Genomic DNA, 14,429 nt, shown 5'->3' on the forward strand with positions numbered 1-14,429 from the left:
GCATTGGCCAAGGCCAGCTCAGCCAGGCATGGACGGGCCCATCTGCACCCAGATACTGGGGTGATTTCCCCTTTTTCTGGTAACTCGGAGGGCCATGTCATAGCCCCCTGCTCTCAGGGAACCTCTGTTCTGGGGGTGCAGACAGAAGCCAAATAACCAAGGAATGTCAGGTGATGGTGCAGCTATGATGGAAAGGAGAGGGCTGTGTTGGAGCTTGCCCAGGGCTGTGCTGGGTCAGGCGGGTTGCAGAGGCCTCCCTGTGGCATGTGGGGCCTGATTTGTGGTGACCTTTCTGGCCCTGCCCTCTCTGGAGATTGGGGCTCTGGACTCCAGGCCAATGTGGTCATCTCTGTCCTCCCCCAGACATACACACGCGTGCACGCGCGTGCACACACACACACACACACACACACACACACACACACACACACACACACACACATACTGGTGTCTCAGCTTCCTCGAGGGAGATGTCCAAGGTCCAGTCTCTGGACCCATGGGCTTGGCTGCCACAGGAGGCTGGACCTGGGGATGGTGAATGTCCCTCCAATTCTGACAGCCGGTGTTCCCCACCTGGGAGCGCTTCCAATCCCATTTAATGAACCTCGTTAAGGTTCAAGAAGCAGTACCTTGGCCAAGTACCCTGCCCATGGCCCTGCCTGTTTCTCTCTCTCTTTGTGCCTCTCTCCCTCGATTCCTCTGGGCTCTCCCCCACCCCATTCCCCTCTCTTTCCCTCGCGATTCCCCCCGGGAGCTCTGGGAAGGGGGGAGGCTGGGGAACTGGGCTGCACATACAAGCCGGTGCCATTGTTCGACAATCTGTTTTTGTCTTCATCTTGTTGGCAGGCGGCAGGAGAGGAGCAAAAGGTTAATGAGACACTGTGCAGCGGGATTACCGACGGCGAGCGGCGGGCGGGCGAGCCAGCCATGGTGACAGGGAACTAATTAGGAGCAGTTTAACAGGAGGAAAAAGTGAAATCTCCTCTTCACCAACTGTCAATAATTAGCTGATTTGGTGAGGTTGAAATGTGCCCACAGGAAAAGTTGGGGCTTTTCTGTGGATGAGTGAGGCTGTGGGTACGGGGGCCCCTGGGGGCTCCGCCCTGCCCCTAGGTGGGGCTCAGGCCGGGGGCTGCCACACATACCCCAGGTCTGCCCTCCTCCCGTCTGGCTGGCATCCCCCAGCCTCAACTCTCTGTATGACCTTGGTCTTCACCCTAAAGACCTCAGTTTCCCCTGCCATAAGATAAGGTGTTGTATGTAAGCTTTCTCCTGGTTCCGCCCATGAGGATTCTGGAAGTGAAACCATGAGACCGGCCCCTGGTACTAGAGCAGGGAGAGCCGATGGCGGGCTGTGTGACATTAAGTCCACTGCTGACCCTTGGATGCCTCTCCGGCAGCGTGGCTGTGCCACCCTCTCGGGCCAGGTGTGGCTTATGAATGGTGCTGAATGGCGAATGGGCAGAACCTTCCTTGGAACATGCCTTCTAGCCCCTGGACCCTCATTCAGCTCCTCTGTCCTCCCAGCAGCAATAGGGGCTGAGGTGGGGGCACAGGCAAGACGGGGCCGGGCTGCTGCCGTAGGGCTGGGGGCTCCTCGAGTGTGTGTGTCTCTCCCCCGGGCACCAGTTTTGCGGGGTCCACGTGAGGCCAAGGAGTCAGGTGCGCTGGCAGCAAGGGTTGTTGCCCTGCCATTGTCTATTGTCGGCTGTTGGTTTGCTGGCCCCTGCCCTTTGGCCTTCCCTGACACCTCAGTAGAGGACCCCCTCCCCACCCTCCCTCTGTCCTTCCAGCTTCTGCCAGACACCTTGACTGGAAGAAAAGGCAGCATCTGAGCCCCCCAGGGCTTGCTGCTCAGAGCCTCCCCTGTCAGCCCTGCTAACCCCCCAACCCCCTCCTTCTCAGCCCAGCCCCTCCTCACCTCAGCCTCGGAGGGTCCAGAGAACCAGAAACCTAGGCCCTCCTTATGTCCTCACACTAGTCACCCTGGCCCCAGAGGTTGGCTCTTAGAGGTCACACGCATGCTGTAGATGAGGTACCTGCTCAGCCATGCCCCTGCTCACTGCCCTACCTCTTCCAGCGCCCCCTTCCAGCTTCCATGGTTACGAAACAAAGAGGCACATCGTCCCTGTATGGGGAAAGAATGTGGGTACCCCCAGTGGGTACCAGAACCTCCACCATCTCTCTCCCCATCACCAGCCCTAAAGAAAATGGTAGTCTTGATGAACCAGCTTGGCCGGGAGCTGTGACCCAGCAGAAGCAAATGTCTCCCCCAGCTTGCCTCCATTTCTCTGAGAAAGCATTTGAACTCCCAACCAAGCACAGGGAAGAGTTGGGAGTGAGCTCAGGTCCACATTCAAGCTGTTCTAGAAGAGGTCCCTCCTCCAGGAAGTCCTCCCTGATGAGCCCCCCTAGGATCTGTCTCTCCCCACACATGGAGACTCTGGTCGCATGCATTTCCTGCGTCCCATCTCCCTCCCTTGGCTCGTAGGGTGTCCCTAAGGCTGAGAACTGGCACTATTTATCAACACCTAATACAGAGCGTGGCTCACCTGGGCTCACCTTGACTTCATTGCTTCCTGCTTCTCCCACTCTTCCAGGGCTGATATGAGGCCAGAAGCAATGTCTAGGGGGTAGTGTGTCCCTCTTGAGTCCACAGAGATTCACCATCTCCCAGAGCACGTGCCTCCTCCCCTCCAATCTCAAATCCTTCTCCTACTTTGCTTGGAGATGCTTGTTAGGGGCTTTTCTCCTTTACTGCTTTAATCAGTCCCTATTGAACTCTGAAGCGGGCTATTTTTGCCATCAGAAATCTGCCGCCTCCCTGCCCGCTGCTTTCTTGGAGTTTGCCCACAGGACCCCCCAGGAGGGACGGATGGGAATGGCAAAGCCGCTTGGAGCCCAGGAACGCCAACGCCACCTGTCACGTTGCCTGTTCCACACACCCCCACCCCGAACCTGCGCGTGCACGCAGGCCCACACACGAGCACGTGCACGAACATGCGCACACATGCCCTGGTGACAGGCCTCAGCAGGGCCACCTCTCAGCCCATCCCTCCCCACTTCTTTCTAGGACCTTCTAAAACACCTAGCCGAATAGAGGACACGGAGGGAGGAGGCTTGGTTGTGCAAAGCTTCTGCTGAGAGGATTAAACGCATCAGTATGTGTGAAGTATTTAGAACGTGCCTGGCCCACAGCAAGCGCTCGGCCCTGTGAGCCGTGAGGAGACACAGGCGAGCAAGCCCCGGCCTGGCGGTGGAATAGCCACGGGATCCTGCCTTCCTTTAGCAGGTTTTCTAAGCCTCCAAAGGGCCTTCTCATCCATTTCTTGGTATTATCCACATCCCAGCCCCAGGAGTAGAAAAATCTTTCCACCTCACATGTGGGGAAACTGAGACCTTGAGAAGATGGAGGACAGAGAATGATTCTGAGTTTGGTCCACCAGAGGGCACCCAGGAACAGTGCAAAGCTCCAAAATGGGCGAAGGGGGTGGTCCGAGCATTCTGTGGGTGCACATCGCACAGGGGGGATGGAAAAGTATGAGATAAGGATCCCTGAACTTGGGGAGTGCAGTTCAGTTTGATTCAGCTTTTACCGAGGGCTGACTATGCACATGGCACAGGGTGACTTGAGCTACCCCGAGTGGCTCACGCTGGGGTGGGGCCCAGCTGTATTCACAGCTGGCCTGCAGCTGGGGGTGTAATAGGTCGGGGGCACCAGAGGCAGCAGCAATGGATTTGGTCTGAGAAGATCAGGGGAAGCTTCCTGGAGGATTAGGCCTCAAAGCCTACACGTACAATGTACTGGGCATGAGAGCAGCCAGTGGGTGAGGAAGCTGGAGAAGGTCGCAGAAGACCTTGAATGTCCAGCCAAGGAGCCTGACATTCACTGGGAAGGCAGTGTGAGCCCAGAGCCAGCACCAGAGCCCTGACCCACCGATCTAGGCTCAGGCCTCAGCTGCTTCTCAGCTCTGGCCTAACACTCCTGTCCTCCAAGGACACTCAGGATAACACTCAGGCCTGGACGTGTGTTATCTGAGCAGGACCTGAGGCCCGCCTAGCCCTGGTGACAGAGGGTGGTATGTGGCCGCCCAGTAGGCAAGTTGGTTCCGGACCTGACAGAGGCCTCAGGCACACAGGGTCAGCCAGGTGCCGGCCTGGGCTTTGGACCTGTGTCAATGTCGCCACCACCTGCGGACCCGCAGAGGCCCAGACCCCTGGTCAGGAGCAGGAGGCCGCTTTGAGCCATGTCACAGGGTCATGCTGAACACCCCACCCCCCCAGCCCAATGCCTTTGAAAAGGAGGCAGAAAAGCCACCAGAAGAAAGGCAAGTAGGAGGAAGTTCTTTGTAGTAGGTAAAAGCCCCTGAAAATGGGGCACAGGCTGGGGATCCAGTTTCCTGTTTATGTCTCTGGCACCTTAGCTCCAGGTTCAAATATGTAAACTATCTGCTGGCTGCTGGCTGCAGGTGTGTATGTGCTCTGAGGCTGCAGAGGCAGAGGTGATCCCAAATGCATTCCTGACTCTGGCCCCCCACCCAGGATGAGCCAGGAGACAGAGGCAAATAGCTCAGGGTTAACCCTTCCAGCGCCACAAAGGAAGCCCTTCAGGCTACTCTGGGGGGGGGGGCTCTGGGGCCAGCTGGGCCTGGGGGTGCTCCAGAGAGGCTCGTGCTTTGTGTTTGCTGTCTCTGACCTTAGATGCAACCGGAAATCTGGGGCTGTCTGCTACAAGGGGCAGCAGGGTCTGAGCTGGGTCTGGAGGCTGGGGTTTGGGGCTCTGATAGGGTTAGAGTTAGGGTCTGAGAGGGGAGGGCATCCGGGTGGAGCTGTCTGGGAGCCAGGGTGCAGGTTCTGCCTGGGAGTCAGGGAGTGCTAGCTAGCAGGGCATTACTGCTCATCTCATGGCAAAGCGAGCCATTTCCACGAGGCCCACGTCTTCTTGGCACTCCCAGTTCTGGGGCTGGGTGGGTACCATCAACCAGTGCTGATTGATCACTTCAGCCAGGGCTCTGGCTCCCCATCCCAGACCCTGCCTTCCCTCGAGGTCCCCTGCTGACTGGCCATCAGGCACCTGGGGAGGAGTTCACCAGATGAATGGAGGGACCCACAGGTTCCTGCCGGCCCCCCACTGGCTGCCTGGACTGGGCCACCCCTTCTCCCTGTGGCCACTCCTTGCCCAGCCTTCCTTCTTGTCACCTTCTCCCAGAGGAGGCCCCCCTCAGAGCGCATCTGTGGTCAAGCCCCTGCCCTTGGCCTACTACCCTGGGGCTCTAGTCTTTTCTGGGCTGATGATAGTGACCCCTCCTTGCTGCATCCGCTCTTCTCACTGGGCCTTGGGATCTCCTTCTGTCCACAACCCACCTCTGAGCCAGTGTGGCCACCACGCCATTTGTTCTGCTGCTGCCCCAGCACATGAAGCCGGCTTCTGCTTCTTCCTTTACCCCAAATAGCAGGGGGACCCCAAGGGAACACACAGCCTGTCCCTACCTCTGGGACCCTGAAGCTGGTTAGTTGCCCTCACTCAGTACTTGAATCTCATTCATCTACCGGCGCAGCCCTGGATGTGATTTCTGTGGAGGGGACTCAGGCCTCCCACACCTCAGAGGGGTGATCTTCATGGGGTAGGCAGCATGCGGGTCCCTGCCCCAGCTTCCTCCGCTGAGCCCGGTGGTGAGGACCCTCAGTGGTCCCGACATCCATGAGCCATTGGCTCAACCCCCAGCTATGCTCCGAGAACTAGAGAGGTCTTAACGAATGCCCAGTTGAATTGGCCCAGGATGGAAGTGAGAGGCTGAGTGAGGGTTAGGAAATCTGGACTCTAGGGGGTCACCAAATCCCACCAGAATCCCTCTGACAAGACCAAAGCCTCTCAGCCCTCACCGGGGCCACATGGAGACTCTGTTTGCCTGGTGTTGCCATGCTGCCTGTTGTCTGTGGTGCCCTCCGTCACTGCCACCGCCCCTTGGGCTGGTCCCCCAAGGCTGCCCTCATGGGCTTGTTCCCTATACCCGCCCCTCAAATGTGCCTATTCCCCAGGCCTGGCGCCCTCCCCTGCCATCTGCTCTTCTGGGCAACTCCTCCACTCCAGGGCTCTGGCTGTGCTCACATAACCAGGGCTCACTCTTCTCCCCAGGCCCCTGCCCAGAGCTCCTCCCCCAAGACCTGTCCACCTCACCGGCTTCTCAACCTGGGGGACCCAGGCCTACCACCCTCCCACCCTGACCCCCCCACCCATATTCCCCTGCCTCTGAGAATGGCGTCACCAGCCACCCAGGCTCCTGAGCTAGAATTAGGAATCATCAACGCACAGTCATCCTCGACACCTCCCTCTCACCCCCACATGGAATTGGTCATCAACTCCTGTGGATTTCGTCTGAGAAAGGATCCCCAGCACATCCTCCCGTCAGCCCCCACTGGCAGCATCATAGGGCAGGACCCTGCCACCTCTCTCTCATTCCCTCAGCTGCCCCCTCACTCACCTCTCTGGTCCATCCTCCATGCTCACCACCAGCAGCAAGACAGGGATCTTGGACCGCCCCCCGCTGCTCGGAATCCTTCCGTGACTCCCCATTTCCCCCGGGTAAAATGCTGACACCTTCACGTGGCCGACGGGGACCTGCCTGCCCCGGCCCCACCTCCATTTCCAGCCACATTTCCAGCCTGCCCAGCATTGCCCACACCAAACATGCCATGCTGGCCAGCTTATGCTTTTCTCTTCCCCAGCAGGCTTTTCCTGCCCTCTCTTATCAAAACCTTCTGTTTCTTCCTGGCCTCCCTCCTCTGAGAAGTCTTCCTTCCTTGTTCTTTCATCAATGCACGGCAAGCCCCACCCCCTCCCAGTTTCCATGGCACTTGGTTTGTCTCTCTGGGATCCATCTGCTTTGCCTTTCTGACTCCTTCCCTAGACTTGAAGCTTCTCAAGGGCACGGGCTGCTCTGGTCCATCTCTGTGTGCCCAGCCCCTGGTGTATGGAGTTGGCAGCTATGAACATCTGCTGACTTGCAGGCCGATGGAATTGAAATGAGAGGAAAAGGCTTAGATGCCAGCTCTGTCCCTAAACGCCTGCTCCTGAGTTGAGGGCCTCGTCCACTGCCCTCCCCCGCAGCCTTCCCATTGCCTGCGTCTCCCCACCCTGCTTCCCTCCTACCTGCTGCCCTCAGCACGGTGGGGAGCCTGGGTCTGCAACAGCCCCGCTGGGAGGGTGAGGCCTCGGTCTCCACCAGGGCCAGTGCTCTCCAGGGAACGGGCCGAGTAGGCCGTGGCCCTGGCCCGTGGTCCTCCACTGTGGTGATGAGCAGCCTCTCCGATTTTAATGCGGGCCTCAGTGCTTCAGTGAAAGCCGGCATGGGAAGTTGCTAATAATGGCACTAAAATAAAATATGCTACATCTGTTATGGGTAGCAGAACAAAATTAGCTGCTCACACCTCTGACATCCAAGATGTCTTAACTTAAAATACTCCTTGGCTTACTTTACATCATTTACTGATTATATTTAAAAGAAATACAATTTTGCAATTACTGTTCTTTCCAGCGTGATATCTATGCATCATTTTCCTTTTATGTTTATATATTTCTCCTTCATTAGTGCAGTCTGAAGGGTGATTAGGATTCTTCAAACATTTTACAGAGGTTAAACGTTGATTAAGATTTAATTATTACTGTAAATAGCTTGGAATGACATATGGTGCAAAAGCCTGACATATGTGCATTTGAATAAATGAAGTGCTATTTCCCAGGATGCCTCAGTAGCTGTTTAACAGCTTTCCCGAAGGGTTATGTTACACCTCATGGTAAGATTGCTGGGATGTTATATTTTGTTGGTTTTTGCAGCTGAAAGCTAAGAACAGTTTTCCAGTTTTTTAAAAACATTGAATATTTTAAATACCTAAATTGTTTTGCACAAATTTTTGCTAATTTGTCTAACTAGGTTAAACATTTTCAAAAGCATTTAGATTTTTAAGCGTGGGCGCTGTGCATTGTGTCAGTGGCAGCATGGGGACGAGGAGAGCCGGTGGGGTGGAGGGGACTCGGAGGCCGGCAGGGGTATGGAGGGAGGAGGTGGTTTGAGGAGAGGGGGTGGGGAAGAGGCCTGGTCCCTGAGCCACGCTCTTGTCTCTTTGGCCCTCTCAGGTGGCCTGGGTATCGGGGTACCAGGGACTACAGGAAGAGGGTCCCCCTTCTCCAGGAACTTCACCGGGCCCACCAGCTGTAGTCCACACTGAATCCCCTCTTGTCTGGTCTCGGACATGACTGAGTTCTCTAAAAGCCCGTCCAGCCTATGGCACCTCCTGCCTACTGCCCGGGGTTGCCACGTCTTGATGTATAGCAGGTACCTGGGACCAAGCTCAGCGAGCCGAGTTTCAAAGGCCCGGTGCTCCCTTGACTCAGTCCAGGGCAGGTGTCAGGCTGGGGCCCCCCCCACAGAGGGAGCGCCTCCCTCCCGGCTCCCTCAGGTTTGGGGGCTCAGGTGTCCCCACCATATCAGTCCCTGGAGCTGCAGATCAACATCTGGGAGGCTCTGGAGCCTCCAGGGGGACCCCAAGCTCCCAGTACCCTCTGCCTCTCTTTTCGCTCATTGATTCAACACTTATGAACACCTACCGTCTCCCGGCACTGGGCCTTGAAGATGCAGGATGAACAAGATCACACGCTCGCTGCCTCATGGAGCTTGTGATCTAACGTGGAGAAGGGGGAGATGAGTGATCGGGCAGCCTTGAACCACATGCTACAACGGCTATACAAAGTGCAGGGGAGAGTGGGGCTGCAGACGTGGCCTTACCCAGCCTGGATGAGGGAAGATGTCTAAAGCTGAGGGAATCGGGGTTGGGGAGGAGAGGAGGTGGCAGAGGGCAGCTCAGGCGAAGACTCGGGGTGGGAATAACCCAGTGTATCTGAGGCACCGTGATAAGTGGGTGTGCCCTGTCTCCAGTCCAAGGGACTGGGTGGTGAGGGGGAGGCAGGGGCTGGATCTTGAGGGATCCAGGGATCCTGGATCCCTGAGGGCAGTGGGGCCAATGAGCCATTTCATAACAAAGAGAGGCATGGCCAGACTTGCAGCTGAGAAGGCTCCTGCTGGCTGTGATGGGGGAGGGACTGGAGTGGGTGAGACCTGAGGGGAGGGAAGGAGAGTGGAGGTCAGGAGGCGCCAGGGTCTCTGGCCAGAGCACCACTGGGTGGCCGTGTGGTTAGCAGGGGTGGGGGAGGAGGAGCTGAGGAATTCCATTCTACTCTGGATGGGTTGAGTTTAAGTACCTGTGGGGCTCTGTGCAGGGAAGAGGAACCCTGAGACCCTGAGAAGTGTCCAGTGGGTGTCGCACAAAGGGAGCTGGCAGGAACCTTGGAGAGGAGGATTTTTGTGGAGCATGGTAGGAACAGAGGCCAGATTTGCTGTGGGTTGGAGAGTCACTGGGAGGTGAGGAGATGGTGCTGGCCAGTGTGGACGACGCCTTGAAGAAATGTGGCTGTTGGAGGGGAGAGAGACCCGGTGGTAGCTGGAGCGTGACATGGGATCAAGCGGAGGTTTTATGGGACGGGAGGTTCTCTGCTGATGAGCAGGAGACAGTGGGCTGAAAAGGTGGGAAGGAGGGAGGGCAGTCCAGCAGTGGTCTCCAGAGTGCGGTCTTCGGGGGGAGGGATAGCCGCAGCGGGGCAGCTGGAGGGCAGGTCCAGAGCAGAGTGTGGACACAGGTAGGTCGTGGGTTTGATGAGAAGCTGAGCGGCGTCTTCTGATGCCTTCTGTTTTCACTCCGAAGTAGGAAGATGAGTGCGGAGCTGAGGGTGGGGATGGCTGAGGAGAGCAGAGGAGGTTTAAGGTGGCCTCTGTGGAGAATGGGAGAGAGAGTTGACCGGCCATGTGGCCCAGGGCTGGGGATTGTCTGGCCGCTGTGAGGGTCCAGCCAAAGTCAGGGGCAGTGAATGTTGAGTGGTCTCCGCTAGATGGTCAGGTTTAAGTGGAGAGAAGGTAGATGCATAATTGGGTTCCTCCAAAGCACAGCTTCTGCCAGTCAGGCCAGAAGGGCCTTGCAGCTCGGAGAGGCTGAAGTGGTTGGTCCTTCGCGTCCGGGTTGGAGGGGGAGGATGTGAAGACTGAGCCGTAGGGAGTCTGGGGCTGGGGTCTTGGTGGTCCGAAAACGGATAGGGAGAGTGAGTGGGGTGCTGGAAAGACAGGGGATGGTGGGGTCCAAGAGGGCGGGGTTTGGATTTAAGGAGTCTGGATGGAGCAGCCCTGGGGGTGACCAGGCCCAGGGTGTGTCCTGGGAGTGGTCTATGCAGCATCGGGGACAAGGTCCTTGGAGATGACGGAGACAGAGAACTCAGAGGGTAGGACGTTCCCCCACATGGACTTGCTGGCAGAGGAAGAGGCATGCCCTGGGCTGGAAGGGGTATCGTGAGCCCCCGGGCCGAAGAGTAGTAAAGAAGGAAGATGTAACACTAGGTAGCACACGTGGGCCCTGGCTGGGGTGCCAGGGGCAGAGGGGAGAAGTGTGGGCACCAGGTGGTCCTAACGGCTACTCCCAGCTCCCCACTCACCCCTTCCCTCCCATCCCCCTCACCTTTCCTCTCTCTGTTCTCACTCTCTTCACAGATCGAAACGACCCAGTTAGAGCCTGAGATTGCCCGGGCCACGAGCAGCCGGACAGTGGTGTACAACAAGGGGCTGTGAGCGGTGGCCGGCCGGCCTGGGGAACGGAGCGTTGTCCAGGCCGGGAGTTGGGGGCAGGGGAGGAGTCCTGTGGGCTGCACCTGCAGGGAGAGGCCAGCTGACCACCCCCAGTCCTGGACTACCTGTGGGAGCCCTCCCCCCACAGTGGTAGGGAGACTAACCTATTCACACTTTAACATAAGGGACAGGAATTCTGACACATTTACTATGAAAAATAATCAAGTGCATTTCTGGGCCTTACGTGGGGTTGTCAAAACTCTACTTAGCACAATTATGTGTGAAGCTGAAAAATTGTAGTGCCCACGGGGTAGGATTAGGATCCTTTTATACTTTGGTTTCTTTTTTCTTTTTCTTTTTTTATCAGAATCAAGCCTGGGTTGCAGCTGCCCGGATGCAACAGGTGGTGGGAGGAGTAGGCCTGGTGACCTGGGTGGCCTGGCTGGTAGATTTAAGATATGACTGTGGCCAGGCCCGATAGCTCCCTGGGCTGGGCTGGGCTGCGCTGGGCTGGACTAGGGAGGGGAGGGGAGGCAGTCTACACTTCACAGGATGAACCAGCTGTGACTGAGTTCCTCAGGAGGTGGCCCAGGAAGTCAAGGGGCACTGGAGGCCTCTAGAAGATTCCTTGGGCAGCTGGCTCTGAGTGTGCCCAGCCTTCATGCCACACCTGCAGAACCAGTTCCTCTGCATGAAGCCCAGAGACACACTGAGGCTGGAGTCACCCTCCACGGAGCCCTGATCCATTTGAGACCCCGAGATGACCCCAGCTCCAGGCAGGAAGTCCTAAGAAAGAACGATGTTTGGTGGGAACCGTGGCCTGCCCTTCTGCGGGAAGATCTTCCTTCCAGGCACAGGCTGGAAGCTGGGCATTGGGACTGAGGGTAGGGCTGGAGCCAGGCTGACTGCTGTCCTTTCCAGCCACCAGGCCATCTGCCCCGGCCCACCATTTCCTGAGCAGGAGGGTCTCGTGCCTGAGAGTGCAAAGCCCAGATCTCTAGGCATCTACCTGAGAGCATCAACCCAGGAACAGCAGGCCCCAGCTCTGGCACTAATGGGCTGTGTGACCTTGGACGTGTCCACTACCTTCGCTGAGTCTCCACTCCCTGTCCGGAACCAGGGGACTGGATTGAGGGGTTCCCACCTGCTCTTCCAGCTAGACTTTGTCTTTGCTTGTCCTGCTCAGATGCTGGGCATCCCAGGCATATCCCCGGTGTGGACACTGGACTGGGAATGGGGCAGGCTCCCTTGGAAATGGCCAGCTGTTGGCCTCAGAACCTGGACCTTGCCCTTCTGTATGTGAACACACATTCCTGGAGCACTTGACCTTTGCCGAACACTGTACAGGTCTAAGGGAAGAGGCAGCATGCATGCCTGGGCCTGAGTGTAGGCCCACATGCTCATGTCGCTGCCTCTCACCCTGCATGGGCCTCCGAGGCCCCTTGCTGCTGGCTCTCATTTGCAGGCCAGGAAAGGGGAGAGTGCTACAGGAGTTTGCAGAGGAAGCAGGGCCTGAGGTGGGGGTGAACAAGATAAGCCCCCTGACCCCCATCCGAAAGGCCCAAACAAAGAGGAAGCTTGGGCCTCCATGCATCCGTCACCTGACCCCAGCTTGAATGGAGCCCTTGATATGCAGCCAAAGGGCCTCTGCTTCCCTGGCGACTTCATCTGGGGAGAGACCTGGCTGGAGATGAACACATGCACTTGCAGGAAAAGGTTATTTGCAGGACGGCAAGGGCGTGGCCATGGGTGGCTCTTGCCATCTTTAGGGCGGGGTAGTTGTGAGGTGCATTGATACCACGCACTCCTCAGAAGCCCCTGCTGCCCTCACCACCCAGGCAGGCCCTGGTACCCCCAGCTAGCTCTGCAGGATGCTGCCCTGAGGGCTCCCCACTCTCCTAAGGAGCAGCCCACTCACTGCCCATCAGGAAAAGGAGACGGCAGAGACAGGCAAGGAGGACACAAGAGCAGAGGGGGTACCACAGTGTTGGAGGGGCGGGTCGTTTTTTAGCTAATCCTGCCATAATGTGAATGTGCCAGTGACTGGGGGCTGGGCATGTCTGGGTCCTCTTTTGAAAAGCTCACTTCAAGCTCACCTTGCCCCACCTCTCATAGGGTCTTGTTCTTTTGCCCTTTATACCTTGGGACCAAAACTGCCCACCCCAGCTCTACTCCCACCCCGTCCAGGGGCCTGGCAGAGATGGGGTCTTTCCAACTCTGCCTCTGTGCTGGTTGCCCCTGACCAGCCCCACCCCTGCCCGAGCCTTGGGAGCCCTGTGGCCTCGGCATCTCATAACCTACTTACTTCGTCTCCTGGATGCTTTCCAGTCATGCTCCCAATGCAATTTCACGTGAGCTAAGGGGGTTTCTCCTGGGGAGTGGGAGGGGTGGGTGGCAAAGGATCCTTGTAGCTCAGGGTAATTGTGACAGAGGTTCAGGCGACCATGCTGCTAAGTCCTGGTCTGGCTGCAAAAAATACCAGGAGGGGAAGCTTCTGGCCACCATCCATCCTCTACTCTGCTGAAGGGAGAGGAAGGGAGGCCTCGTGGGCAGATTGGTTCATAACTAGGAGTGGTGGGAAGGCTGAGCCGGGATCCACTGAGGGCTGGGCCTGGCCCAGCTGTGCCAGAAGACAGGCCACACCTGCAGCTGGCTCTCTCTCTAGCCCTGGTGTACCCTCCTCTGGTCACTTCAAACATTCCCTCAGGCTTGGGGATGCCCTTCTCCTATTCCAGAGAGCAATCTGAGAGTACAGGAACTAAAAGCCCAAGATGTCAAGATAACCAACAGACCCGTTTTCCAATTCCTGACTGTGAGCCAGCTGGTCTCCTGTCCTGGGCCTCTAGCCTGGGAGGAGGGTGACGTCCTGAGAGGACAAGGGCAGTGGACGGAAGCAAGGTGGTTTTCTAGCCCTGGGCCAGTGTGAATGAGACACCAGCACACACGCCTCGGCCACTCCCAGGGGACTTTGCAGTGTCTTTTTAACCTTCTCAGAAAATTTCTCAATCTCTGTGATTTATGTAATACTAATGAGCTGTGGGCAATAAATGATGGATTTAAAGCATCAGGGCTTGGCTTTGTGAATTGTGGGTGGGAGAGGTAGGGGTGGGGAAACAGTGGAAATAAGCCAAGAGCTGACTGAGGATTTTGTGAGAAGGCCCCTGAGGAAGGTGCAGACCCAGGTTCCAGGAGGGGTCAGGCGTGCTAGGAGGCCCAAAGGGAAAGACAGACAAAAGGACGGAGGGGCATGAGAGGGCAGGAAGCGGGACAAAGCGGGTGAGCTGAAACTCTGCAGAAAGACCCTTTACAGAGTGGTGGCTGAGTGGAGGGCTCACTAAGGGCCCCACTGCAAGGAACTGCGTAGGAAAGGGATCTGGGTAGATTCTTGGCTACTGATATCCAGGCGACTGGGGGGAGGCATGGGAGGGGCATTCTGGACTGCCTGGGGGCCCAGAGGGACTTCATAGGGAGAAGAGGTCTGAGCCCAGTGGAAAGGTACCTGATATTGGCAGCGGTGCATGGCCCCATCCCCGGGAACTCTGCCCCTTCCTAACTCCTCCACAGTCCCTCAGGGCCAGGCCTCAGCCACCTCCTGACAGCTCTGGCTCCTCCAATTCCAGGCAGCTCCCAGAGTTCCTGAGGGAGCGAGGCCTGGCCTCCTCTATGGGACCTCCAAGCATCTTCCAAGCCTGCAGGGAGAAGCTGATGGCCTCCTCTGCCGGGAGGACCGTGTAGTGGAGGTGGGGTTCATGGCTGGGGTAGGGC

The 14,429-nt window shown here is 57.3% G+C and overlaps 1 protein-coding gene across 3 annotated transcripts in view; it reads left to right on the top strand.

Moving 5' to 3' along the window:
• Window positions 1–13,725, top strand: part of SFXN5 (sideroflexin 5) — a 118,014-nt gene extending 104,289 nt beyond the window's left edge. The window contains exon 14 of one of the 3 annotated variants that reach the window (XM_059078887.2): window positions 10,590–13,725. In XM_059078887.2, coding sequence (XP_058934870.1) covers window positions 10,590–10,667 — 78 coding nt within the window. In that variant the 3' untranslated portion in view covers window positions 10,668–13,725. Of the gene's footprint in view, window positions 1–846; window positions 2,567–10,589 lie in introns of those variants that run through there. The other 2 variants (XM_059078894.2, XM_067007391.1) reach the window with 2 other exon arrangements.
• The last annotated feature ends 704 nt before the right edge of the window (window positions 13,726–14,429 follow it).

The sequence above is a fragment of the Kogia breviceps genome, chromosome 11 (genome assembly GCF_026419965.1).
Source record: "Kogia breviceps isolate mKogBre1 chromosome 11, mKogBre1 haplotype 1, whole genome shotgun sequence".
NCBI classification, from domain to species: Eukaryota; Metazoa; Chordata; class Mammalia; order Artiodactyla; family Physeteridae; genus Kogia; species Kogia breviceps.